General features: G+C 35.8%; 1 protein-coding gene across 15 annotated transcripts in view; it reads right to left on the bottom strand.

Moving 5' to 3' along the window:
- Nucleotides 1-12,348, bottom strand: part of LOC138740517 (ecto-NOX disulfide-thiol exchanger 2-like) — a 107,080-nt gene that overhangs the window by 10,345 nt on the left and 84,387 nt on the right. For 14 of the 15 annotated variants that reach the window (XR_011342971.1, XR_011342970.1, XM_069893287.1 and 11 more), the window contains 4 exons: nucleotides 6,737-6,921; nucleotides 5,275-5,382; nucleotides 3,981-4,031; nucleotides 2,673-2,778 (listed from right to left, as the gene is read on the bottom strand). Coding sequence is in view for 13 of the 15 variants with exons in the window: in XM_069893287.1 (XP_069749388.1) it covers nucleotides 2,673-2,778; nucleotides 3,981-4,031; nucleotides 5,275-5,382; nucleotides 6,737-6,921 (450 nt within the window). In the remaining 2 variants the exon portion in view is untranslated. The remainder of the gene's footprint in view (nucleotides 1-2,672; nucleotides 2,779-3,980; nucleotides 4,032-5,274; nucleotides 5,383-6,736; nucleotides 6,922-12,348) is intronic. The other variant, XM_069893284.1, reaches the window with a different exon arrangement.

Raw genomic sequence — 12,348 nt, 5'->3', positions numbered from 1 at the left:
CGTTTAATGGATTGCAGTTTCCAGAGCAGCAGTGGACTGGTGCAGGGGAACACTCCACACTGCTGTTGAGAAGGAGAAGCAGAAGTGACGACCCTAAGGATGGTGACCACAGTGGCAGACCAGTGAGGGGTTCTACGACTGGAGGACACACACAGGCTGTGACCTGTTGGTGACTTGCCAGTGAGAAACTCAGACAGGCTGCAGGTGACTTAAGGTCAAAGGTCTCACACCAGGCTGCTGGAGACTGGCAGATATCAGAACCAGGATTTGAGAGGATGCTGAAGACAGGGAGAGCTCCAAAAGGCTTCCTCATTGTGTTGGAGATTTGGATTGATGGTGTGAATTGAACTGGAGTCTTGTGCGACTGCAGAAACTGCGGGAGGGCTAGATGTGAATCCACGAACATTCGGTGACTTGTTTATTTCTTTTTCTCTGACTGTAAGGGACACGAGGCAATACTAATGCTAATGGCGAATCTTTATCTAATGGCAGACGAAAGGCAATTTCTTGTAATATTACATTTCTGTTTTATTACATGACAATAAATCATATCTGATAGGTAGAAATAACAGTTGTTTCATACACAGCACAATATAAGAAACAGTACAGAGATAATTGTCTGCTTTTCTTTACTTTTTGAGCTAAAGGAAAAATGTAGGACCAGAACACTGAAAACTTTGCTGCTCTCAGCTGGACTTCTTAGTCCTTCCTCTTCAATTAAGTTCTCTGTCTATAGCCCAAACAAAAATCTCAGTTCTTATTCTTAAATTATTTGCCCGGTCTCTTTCTTCCTGAGTCACACAATCAGAACAGTGTGCACTTTTCATTCTACCCCTGTCAACCAGTCCTCAGAAAGAGTCTCCATTTTTCCTGGAGTTTTTAAACTTATTTTTCCCCTCATTGTGCTGAAGTTACCTTTGACCTCCATAAAACAATAACTTCAAATTTTGTTGCTGAAAACTGATAATTGCCCTGTTTTGAAAATTAATTTCTTCTGATTTAAAAAAAAATGAAACTACACTATATCTTTGTTTAACTGAATAACCAAACTTTCTCAAAACGTCAAAGCCAATGTTCTTGTACATTGCTTCCAGAAATTCTCATTCTCTTGATGGATGATGCTTAAAGAGGACTTTGAGATACAAGTGGTCAGCGTTGAGACAAATGCATATTGTCCTGAGCAAAAAGCATTCTGCTGGGGAAACTCAGTGGACCTATAAATCTATTTAGGTGGTATGGTTAGCGTAGCAGTTATCACAATGCTTTTACAGCGCCAGTGACCCAAGTTCAAATCTGTCATTGTCTATAAAGAGTATGTACATTCTCCCTGTGTTTGCATGGGTTTCCTCTGGCTTCCTCCCACGTTCTAAAGGTGTACCAGTTGGATGATTATTTGGTCACATGGGTGTAATTGGGGAGTATGGGATTAGGGACCAGAAGGGCTTCTTACCGTGCTATACCTCAAATTAAAAAATTTTGGGGGCATGGCAGTGAGTGTGCTTGGGATTAACTTGAAATGAATAAAGCTATCATACAGGAAGAAATAACGAGCTATCTGGATCAAGCAGATATAACATAAACTCAGGAAGGGGAAGTCGTGTTTGACAAATTTAGTGGAGGTCTTTGAAGATATTACAGGCACAGTGGATAGAGAGTAGCAGGTAGATTTCCAGAAGGCATTGAATAAGGTGCCACATAAAAGATGTCCATGAGATATGGATGCATGGAGTTGAAGGGTAATAGATTAGCATAGACATATGACTGGCAGAGTTGGGATAAATGAGGTTTCTTTGGTTGGCAGTGGCAAGTGAGTGCCACCAAGAACAGTGTAAGACCTGTAACAATTTATAGTGTACCATAAATATTTGGAAGAGGGGACCAAGAATCACATTTTAGTTAATTTATAGGGAGAGGGGCAGTAATAGAGATAGAAGCTTGTTATATTTATGTTTGGCTGGATTGAAAATTCAACTACAATCTGGCCTAAAATGCTTTCTGGGTAGAGAATTCCCGATATCCTCATCTGTTTTAAATAGCTTTCCCCTTCTTATTCTTGAATTGTGACTCTTGGTCCTGAATCCTTGCCACCAGGAACATTTTCCTGCTTCAAATCTATCCAGTCCTGTTAAGAATTTTGTATGTTTCTACAAGATACCCTTTCAACAAAAAGTGAATATAAATTTAATTTACCTAATCTCTTAAGAGGTAATTCTGCCTCACCCGCAGGAAAAAAAATCTCAGGATTGTATGTGATGACATGTATATACACTTGACAATAAAACTGAAATTTCTCCTTAAATGTCAGTCTATCCTCCCGAAATTAGTTTGGTGGATCTTCACTGAACCTGTCCATAGCAAGAACATTTTTCCTCAGATAAGTAGCCCAAACTTCACATAATACTAAAGGTGAAGTCTCACCAAGGCCTTAAACAACCACAGTAAGGCAGCACCACCTCTGCTGCACCAAGATATAACCAAACTAATCTGCAGTAAGTTCTTCAACATTGACAGCAATATTTTTTTGTTTTGTTTGGGAGCAACATTCTGCTCAATAAAATAGTTATCTGGTGGATCCTCAAATCATGTTATTCTAATCCTCTGTACTATTTCATAAACACAAGTGGATTTATAAATCAGATACATTCTGCAATAGGATTTGTAATGTTTCTCACCCACAAGCAGTGCTTCTCTCTCTGATCGAATAGGCCCTTTGACGACCCTATCCGACTCACCGTCCTTCTCTTGACTGGAGCTCAATGTCATACATCTTGTACTATTCTGTGTGGAGTGAACACAGATTTTTTTTTTTAATTGCTCAGCTAACAATAAAATGTGCTACATTTATGAAAACAGAAAATCCTCTTAGGTATTCTATTTAGGCTGGTCATTCCAAAGGAAGACATGGTCATAGGTGACTATATATATACATTACACACACAGTTATTTATATATACAGTGTTTGCATTTGTTGTTCTTGCAATACTGTTTAAATCTTATAAAAATATATATTTTTTAAAACACACTGTGTGCATATAGTAATATATTGATAAGCAGCAATGAAAAATTTACAGTCCCTCAGAAAATATCAGTTGATTCCTGGAAACTCAGTAAAATAGCATTGAACTTGGTAATACTAAACAGACCTGTTTAACTTTTCAAACACCAAAATCTGACAGAGCTGGGGTAGTAATGCACAGGAGCACTAATTCATCAGAATGGCACTAAACCACTCGCCTTATCCCACATCCTGTGCCTTTACAATCTATAAAGCCCTGATGAGTCATCTTTTTCTTTGAAATTGTGTTGGAAGTTCATAAAGGGATCATGGAAATCCAGAAAGGGCACATAGACAGAAATCTGTCATCATACACAGAACATATAGGTAGTAAAGAATTGCACAAAGTAAAAGGGTTATATTTTGAAAATCATGCATATTTGAATAATTAAAAGACATACTCAAAATGGAAAAGGAAGAAAATCAAATTGTATCAACAAACTGAGGAAGTTTTCATTTTTCAGTTCCAGGAAGATAATAGATAAATGTTAATGTCTTTTTTTCTTCAACCCACTTAAACTCTTGAATTCAAGCCCTCCTTGCAATTCCTTTTTTTATTACTTCAAATACTTTTTAAAGTTTCTGGTTATCTGTTTAAACAGGGATTTATTAACTTTAGTTGGTTAGGGTGCAAATAGTGGATGAGGATGATCGATCTTTGAGGAATTACTTATTCCAGTAGTAAGAATGTAATAGTACAATAAACCTCACAATGAAAATGGTGACATACTATAACGAGTCAGTGTACACTGTGAGTGAAAGTAGCTGAAAGCATCAGCTTCAGATTGGATTAAACCAGAATTTGAAACTGTCATTTGCAAATTAAGTTGTACTTACAGAACATTAGCATGGAGATGTTTCAAAATAAATGTAAATCTTTACACTTGATAAAACCCAGCTTTAAATTGAAACAATATTCACTCACATTTCCTTCATTATCATTTTCATCCATATCATCTCCACCTGCACCCTCCTGCTAAATTAAAATTGCACAGCTTAATTTTAATCGAAAGAAAAACAGAAGATATTCACTTTTCACAAAGTTTTCTTGTATATTTATACTTTTGAGGTTATTTTTGGCTTTTTCTATATAGGTAATTGGTATCTTAGGTTTTTATGCATAGTTCAATAATTTTTTGCAAACAAATGAATATCAAAATATTTTAACTCCTTGTATTTTGTTTCCATTGAGAAAGTTTCCACAAAGAAACATTTTTCAAGCTGACCCATTGGCTACAGGAAATTTCCAGTCCAATAAAGCATGCTTTCCTACAACTTTATTTAATGTGTCACAACAAAAATGGAAAAAAAATGAAATAGAATGAATTGCTGTATGATAGAAGTGATGTCCATGGCAAGCTCCGCAGTAGTATTTTAAGTCAAAAACACAGAAAAAAATACATTGTAGATAATTCAGGCTTTTGTTTTGAACAAGCATCAAAAATTCCCAATAATATAGATGTAGGTCAAAAACAAAAAAGACTTCAGAATGTTTAAGGAGTGCATGTTACCATAATGGAGGGACATAAAGGAGATGCAGAAAGGAAATGCAGTTTAATCTAGATAAGCATAAAGTATTAATTTTGGAGGGAAAGAAAACATGAAACCCACAATTTACATCTCTTTCATTGTGAGTTTTTCTGCAATGGCAAAGTTCAGGTGAAATTTATCTTTATCAAGACACCAAGAGGGCAAGTTTCCCACTCTTTGTTTCCCTGTTTCTTGAATCAACAGATGTAACTCGGAACAAATCATGTAAATAAATGAATTATTTCTTTCTTGGGATGGGGAAGGGTACAGATTGAGACATTATGAAACAATTGTTCAAAGTATTCTTCAATTTAGCTAGAATTCTCATAGAAATGAAATGTTGCGCATTTAGAAGCTGGAAAGAGATAACAAGAAAATGGGCAACCCTCTAGTACAAAAGAGTAATTAAAAAGAGGCTTAGAGAAAAAAAAGAGCATAAAACAGAAATTGATACTTTCACTTTATAATCTTATATGCCATTTAAATATGTTTAAGTGGCAAAAATGGCCAATGTGGAATATGCAAACCTTTCCAAAGTAGAATGGGATAAATAACCTAAACATTATCAACCAAAGGTTGAATTCTGTGTAAAATGAATACACACTACAATCACAGCATCCGCAGACTTTCGTGTTTCACCACCCCCCCATTTATAAAATGTGTTCAGAAAAAAAAACACTAGTTCCCACCTTGCTTTTAAATGCCTCCAATAACATTTCTGCTTTTTGTTTCTCCTCCTTTGCCTTCTGGAATTCAGCTTCTTTCTTTTGACATTCTTCTCGTAAATTCAAAAGTTGCTGTCAATATTGGGAAAAGAAAGCAAAACAACTCTCAGAATAAACATATTTGAAGATGCCAATGAAGAACTTTGTGAGCATTAAGTTTCAATTTAGTGAAGACATGCCCATTGATGGCCATGCAAGCCATCACCTATAATTGTAATAAGTGCATCTGATCTCTTGCTAATGCTTGGCTCAACACTTAAGTCCAGGGGCAGTTGATAATCTCACTAAGAAGTAAGGCGTTTGTTGATTTAAAAGGGTTCGCTATCTTCATTTAGAAGAGATGTGTTTTGTCATTTTTAAAACTTATTTTCATCAGTAATTAATTAATGAACTTAAATGTATTATATTAGCAGTGATTTTGTTGTATTAACTGCAGTAAAACCCATGGTATCTGAATTTAAGCAACCAGCAAAAAAATCCGTATATTAGACTTGCCCGGTGAGCAGAATTCAGTGCATTATGAGAGAACAGATAAGTTTTAGTTTGGAATTGTAAGAGTAAGTCTCAAGCAACCAGAAAATACAGTAGAAAGTGGAGTAACGGGTTGGACCTCAGTTTCCACTGTTGGCACATACAGTCAATGTAGTCCACTCTGCTTTGTGAAATAGCTGCTTTATTTATAAAGGTAGGTTCAATTTGCATGGCTTTGCGCAAGGCCAGTGCAGCTCAATGTTTGACATGATCGATTCTACTTAAAACTAAGAACATCTTTGGAAAGTGGTATGTTAACCATGGCAATAAATTCCATCTCTTTGCAAATATCTTGATGATGGCTTTTAAATTGCCTTCACCTGCATCTAATGTGCAGCAAGGACAGATGATTGCAATTCTTCAAATTAATTTACACCAATCATGATAGATTCTCAAAAATATCACTGATGACATTCTCAAATTATTCATGCTGGCAATACTCAAGATCTTAGTTATACTTTTCTCAGCAGTAAAATAATTACTGATTTAATTTGCATTAATTACTACAGTTAATAATATCTTCAAAATGTAGCTGCTTGTAAATGTGCATCGAGAGGCACTTAAAAACAATCTTTGAAATACTTGATCATGACTCTCAATACTGCTCATACACATGCTAACACAAAATCGGTTTTACCCAGCCACATGCTCTCATGGTGAGATTTTACTGAAATATATAAAATTCTGGATAGAACTTTATTGTGAAAAAAGTACCCAATATACAACAAATCAAGCCAGCTACAAAATACATCCATCTCTGTTGGAAAATTTACTTAGTTCTCTGAGGGATAGTGAAATGCTGGTATGTCTTTTTTTAAAAATCTCTTTGAATGTCTGAACTATAAACTAAATTTCTTACTTTGCATATTTAAAAAAGTAAAAGAATTTTCAGTACCTGCTGCACCCCTTGCAATGTCTGTTGTAGTAGTTTTAATTGTTGGTCCTTTGTTGTCTCTTCTTCACTGTGATAGAGCTTACCCTGCTCAAGTTTTAGTAAATCCACCTCATTTCTGTAGGCATCAAGTTGGCAACGCAAGCTGTCATTTTCTTCTTTAAGTGCCTCAGTCTGGCATGCTAGAACTATAAGTGTAAAGAATTTTAATTGGAGGCTGACAGATTTAAAAAAAAACATAATTTCTTAAATCAAATAGCCTGGAGTTTCAATGTGTTTCCATTAAAAAATATGTGACCAACATGAAATCATTTGAGGAAATAAAAGCACAATTTAAAATGCCTTAACTTCATTTAGGTTCAATGCTAGAGGTGAAACCAATTAACCAAAGATGTGTCCTCACTGAAAGTCTTACTTGCAGCAGCCAAAAATGTACTATAATATCCATTAAATTACCACAAGTACAAGTTGAGTCATCAAGCCCTTAAAAATTACTCAAAAAAAAAGGATTGCCTTATATGTCAAGTATACTTTTAAGACCTTAATTCAGATCAAAAACAGTTTGTCCTACAAGTCGATCCTGGAATTGCCAAATTGGCATATTGGTCGGCCCTGGAAGCACCTCCCCACCCCCGGCATCACCATTCCCCAATACCTCCCCACCACTGGGCACCACCATAATCCAATTGCTTGTCTCTTTTCCACAAACCTCACCATAGACCTGAGGAACACCTCCTGCCTTTGGATAAAATACTTTACTATGTTTTATACCCAATACCAAGTACAACACTTTCAAATATTCAGCAATTGCAGCTTTTACATTTTAAACATCCAGCATACTCGATTCTTCAGTCAATTTCAGATCATTGTTTCACTCCTGCTTTTCACATTTCTTCTAAACTTGCCGTTTATTATTCTTTAATGCTTCATTTCCCTCTCACCCATTTTATGGCGTATTGTGGTAACTTAATTCACGTTATTGTAGGTGTATATCTTGCATATTTGTCTGGCTGCTTTAAGCAAGAATTCCAGCTCATCTGTATATTGTACTCGACAATAAACTCATAATTGCTCTTCTGATGTTGCCTGCTCTCCTCACCTTCTTATCCATCTTAAATTAAATTTTAACACTTCACAGTTTTCATGAAGTATCTTTCACCTAAAAGGTTCACATGGTTTCTCTTTGCACAGAAGCTGTCTGATCAGCTAATTTTCTGTTTGGTTATTTCCTTGAACCTTTACTCAAACTCCTGTGCAAGTTCGGAGCTATCTAAAATGTCAGTCAGCCCAATAAGGTGGCATTTTTAATTTTCATTCTATTAAAAGCAGGTTAAACATTTTAAAATTGCAAATAAATGCAGTTTGACTCAACTGAAAACAGATTTGCAACTGAAATGGAAAGATCTTTACTGTGTTAATTATTATTAGTGGATAACTAGATTCTAATGACTAAAAATAATAAAAATGAATATTAACACTGAGATAGGCTAGTTCAATTTCCAGTAAATATATCGATGAAGTTATTAAAATATTTCTATTAGTGTTTTTACAGCCAAAGAACCAATTTAATTTTTTATAGTGTAACAGAGTATATAGAGGTGTTTGGGAGATAAATTGGGAAAGGTTTGTTAGAGCAGGTCACCCACAAACACTTTAAAACAGAATTTTTGCAGGAGCTTTTGCAAGAGTTTTCAGAGTCTTCAATAATTGAGTGTTGTTTCCAAAAGGCAAACAAATGTAACAACATGCAGTGGCAGCTTTGTCTGGAAAACAACTTACTATCTGGAAGGTCATGTGATCTTTGCAGGCAGAGAGCAGAAAAAAAGAGGCTTTGCTCTCAGAGTTGGAGGGAGAGAGAGAGAGAGAAAGAGACCGACATCGGTTCCAGAGGGACAAGTTGGCAAGCTTTGGAAGACGGAAGGATCCTAACCCATCTACTTTACTTCAATGGCTCTATGCTATCATGTCATGTTTAAGTTTGGAGAAAATTGGAAGTCAAACATTTGATACACCTTTTAAGAATCATAATTTTATACTGGATTCTCTCCCTGTTCCTTATGGTAAATTTGTTTGTAAATGAGGAAATCCTTTGTTTTCCTACTTTATTCTTAGAATGGAATGCCCAGTCCCTTTTTCTTTTTTTTAAAGATTAGTTAGAAGGGATTTTGTAATAAAAATTAATTTTTTTCTCTCTTTTCGTTTTACAAGAGGAGAAGAAATTTATGGTAATATATATTTGTTCAATACTAATATGTTTTATTTCTTATACAATTGAAAATACATGAATGTAATGTAACTCTCCTCATATATATGTGTTCGATATAACTCAATAAACAGATTGGAAAAGAAAGGAAACTGGACAATTCTTGAATGACCAAGTCAATAATCCAGTCTAAATCATGAATTTGCCTTCCATACGCTGAAGAGAAAACTTAAGGGGACAAGCCCCTGTAACAAGCAGGAGCTGAAAATGGCTGCAGTAGAGGCCTGGTAGAGCATCATCAGAGAAGAAACCCAGAACCTTCAAGCAGTCAATGCAAGCAAGGGATATGCAACAAAGTACTAAACATGACTACTTTAATATCTACACCATTGTTATGTCCCAAATATTATGGTGCCCTGAAAGGAGGTGACCATGTATAAAAAGTGCTGTAATTTCTACATGATCAAACAAAAAAGTATGCAAATAACCTTGAATAATATCTGGAATGTGCACTTTAATCACTTGTGAATTGTTTGATTACAAATTTAAAACTGTTGAGCACACAGGCAAATAAAGGGGAAAAAAGAATATTTGTCTCAAACGTCATGGAGGACACTATCCACTATTCACTGCTCTTTGTGTTAGTTACTTTCTATATTTAATTTAGAAAACTAGAATATACCATCATTGATATCGATTGTAACTCTATAAGGTAAAAATGAAATCACAATTATAAATGCCTCAGGTCAATATTCAGTATTTTAAGCTAGACAGAAATCCAATATATATTTGTGCATGTTTGTCTTTGTCTGTTCTCCATGCAAATCAATATGGAGCACTTTGGAAACGTCCAAGGAAGTTCAGTTGGGGTAACATTTGATGCTGAATGTCATGAACACGTTGAATTTAACCTTAAAGGTCATATAAAGTTCAAAAGTGTTTTTTGACCATTAACTTGCATTACTGTTTATTAGACAAGTATTTACTAGCACTGACTTGTATTACTGTTTACTATAAATGTGAAAACATTTGATGCTGAATGTCATGACTAACTATGGAGTTTTAAAAAAATTGAACTTGCACCTCAATTAGATACAATGCTATCAATGTACATTCAGAATAAAAACAAGTGGCCAAAGCAACACCAGGTCCACTTTCGTGCTCAGGCCTCTAGACAAACAAGGAGCAGGAAGTAGGAAACTGAGGAACAATACCAAACCTGCCTCAGTGCTGAAGCTGCCAGGCATTCCATGGGTAGCCAACAAGTCTTCTGAGGAAGAACAAGCAAGACTCCAAGCAATGTGAACAAAAGGCACCAGCCAAAGGGCAGCACCATTTACTACAGGCAACCTGCTAAATGCTGCATTCAATTACTCAGTTGGCATTGAGTTTTCTTCCATTACTGCAGTTGTAATTGGCTCAATGTCAAAGGTATGCCAACGTTGAGAAGCAAATAAGTGGAAAGGTGAAACACCATCGATACGTTGTTCCAACGGAAAACTTAGCATACCTCTATTGGCCGAGCCTCCACAGCCATTGAAAATGCTGCTGCACGTCACCACAGCAGAGTCCAACATGTCCTAAAGAAGATCAGAGCCTACAACTCAGCATTTCAGATGATATCTTTTGGAGCCAACAACAAGTGAGTTTTGATTCTGGGCAATGCTGGGTATCCTGCTAGTATTTATATAAAAATGGATATATTATCAAGGGAAATCCACTTGGTCTTGATTTTGTTAAAGTTCAAAAATGATGGAAATGTACTCACATGCAAATATTTTCCATTATTAATTTCTATGTCCATATTTGTAATAGACCACATATTTTAAACTAGTAACGACACTGCAATATTAGCACAAGTGTTGATCGATAATATATTTTGGAATCTTATCCTATTCTTGAAGTTTGCCTGAAAACATCTAATTTTGATATATAGTTGATGCAATCTACGCACATTTCAGATGTCCTCAATCAAACATTATTTACTTAATTTAAAGTTACTTTGCAGCATTTGTTATGTTAAACTGGTTCAGCTCCTCTCATATTTAGTGACTAATTCTGGGGCTGGATAGTACATATTCTACAAAAATTGTAGTAGAATTCAATGTAGGAAATAAGGAATGGGAGTAAATTGACAAAGAGAAGTGGACAAGACAAAATTTTTGGAACATGATTAATTTAGTGCCTAAAAAAAGGCTATCAATATTGAGCACATTGTTGCAGTCACTGGGGTTTCAATTTCTTAATGGTATTTGATTTCTTAGTGTAGCTGCCTTCTTAATCCACTGGAATGTTTTACTAAAAGTATTCAAGGAATTTTATTTTCTTCAGATTTCTGCAAATTTCTACACAGTTGCTTCTCTTTAAAAAAAATGCTGTGAAGCGTAGTCTTTCATTAAGGCAAAAAATGTAACAAAGATAATAAGTTCATTAATTCTTACTTTCTGCAGCCAAACAGGTACTTCAATGAGGAAAAGTAAACTGCAATGGTATACATGAAATTAAATGTGAAACAAGTACAAAAGATAGACAGAAATATAACCAGAGTGCAAGAGAAGAAAGGGATATTACAAAAGTGACGATCATCCTTTTTTAAGGTGTTGTTAGAGTCCATGATTAGAGTATCAAGGGGAGTTTAAAAGCCAGTGGAAGGAAACCTAGAGGTGCTGGTCTTCAGACTTCTTTAACCTTACCCAAAGGTAGCAGTGAGTTGTACTAAGGTCAAAAAGTCCCCAGTCCCTTCTAAGAGGAGGACTTTGTGTATCAGGAGTCACTTGACGACCAAAGACAGGGTGTTCAGAGGGGAAGACTTGTGTGACAGAAGGTACTTGTTACTCCTAAAGTGGGCTTTGGAGGCTTCCATGTAGTGACTAGGAAATCAGTGGATGAAAATTCCCATGTGAAGAAATCAAATGTGGTTGTTGCCACATTCCAAATTCAAGAAAGTCGTAAGTCTACAGTGATCACGGCCATTTGTCTCCACAACCAACTAAAAGACCGGCATGCAACCAAACATAGAATTCCAACCCTGGAGACCAGACTCTGCGAGTTGTTCCTTTTGACTGATGGACTTGACATGACTGACTTGAGGTAAAGTTTTGGGAGCTTTCTTTTGGTGCAGTTTGAGCTTGGACTGTAATGGTCTGGGTTTTTCCCCCACATACACCTTATGTGTATATCCGTTTTACTGTAGAGTTGCCATAAAGGCTTACATTTGGGTGTTAAGTTTATTGAGGTAATTTTATTATTGTTAATTTGTTAATAAATTTTGTGTTAAACTTAACACATTTGTTTATGCGTCTCTCAATTACTCCTGGTGAGGTGTAACAGAGAGACTCAATATCCTGATAGTTGACGTTTCAGGATTTTAATCTGAAATGTCAACCATCTGTCTGTCTCCATCGATGCTGTC

Source organism: Narcine bancroftii, chromosome 8, assembly GCF_036971445.1.
Source record: "Narcine bancroftii isolate sNarBan1 chromosome 8, sNarBan1.hap1, whole genome shotgun sequence".
In the NCBI taxonomy this organism is placed as follows: Eukaryota; Metazoa; Chordata; class Chondrichthyes; order Torpediniformes; family Narcinidae; genus Narcine; species Narcine bancroftii.
This window is presented reverse-complemented; position numbering and strand designations above follow the sequence as displayed.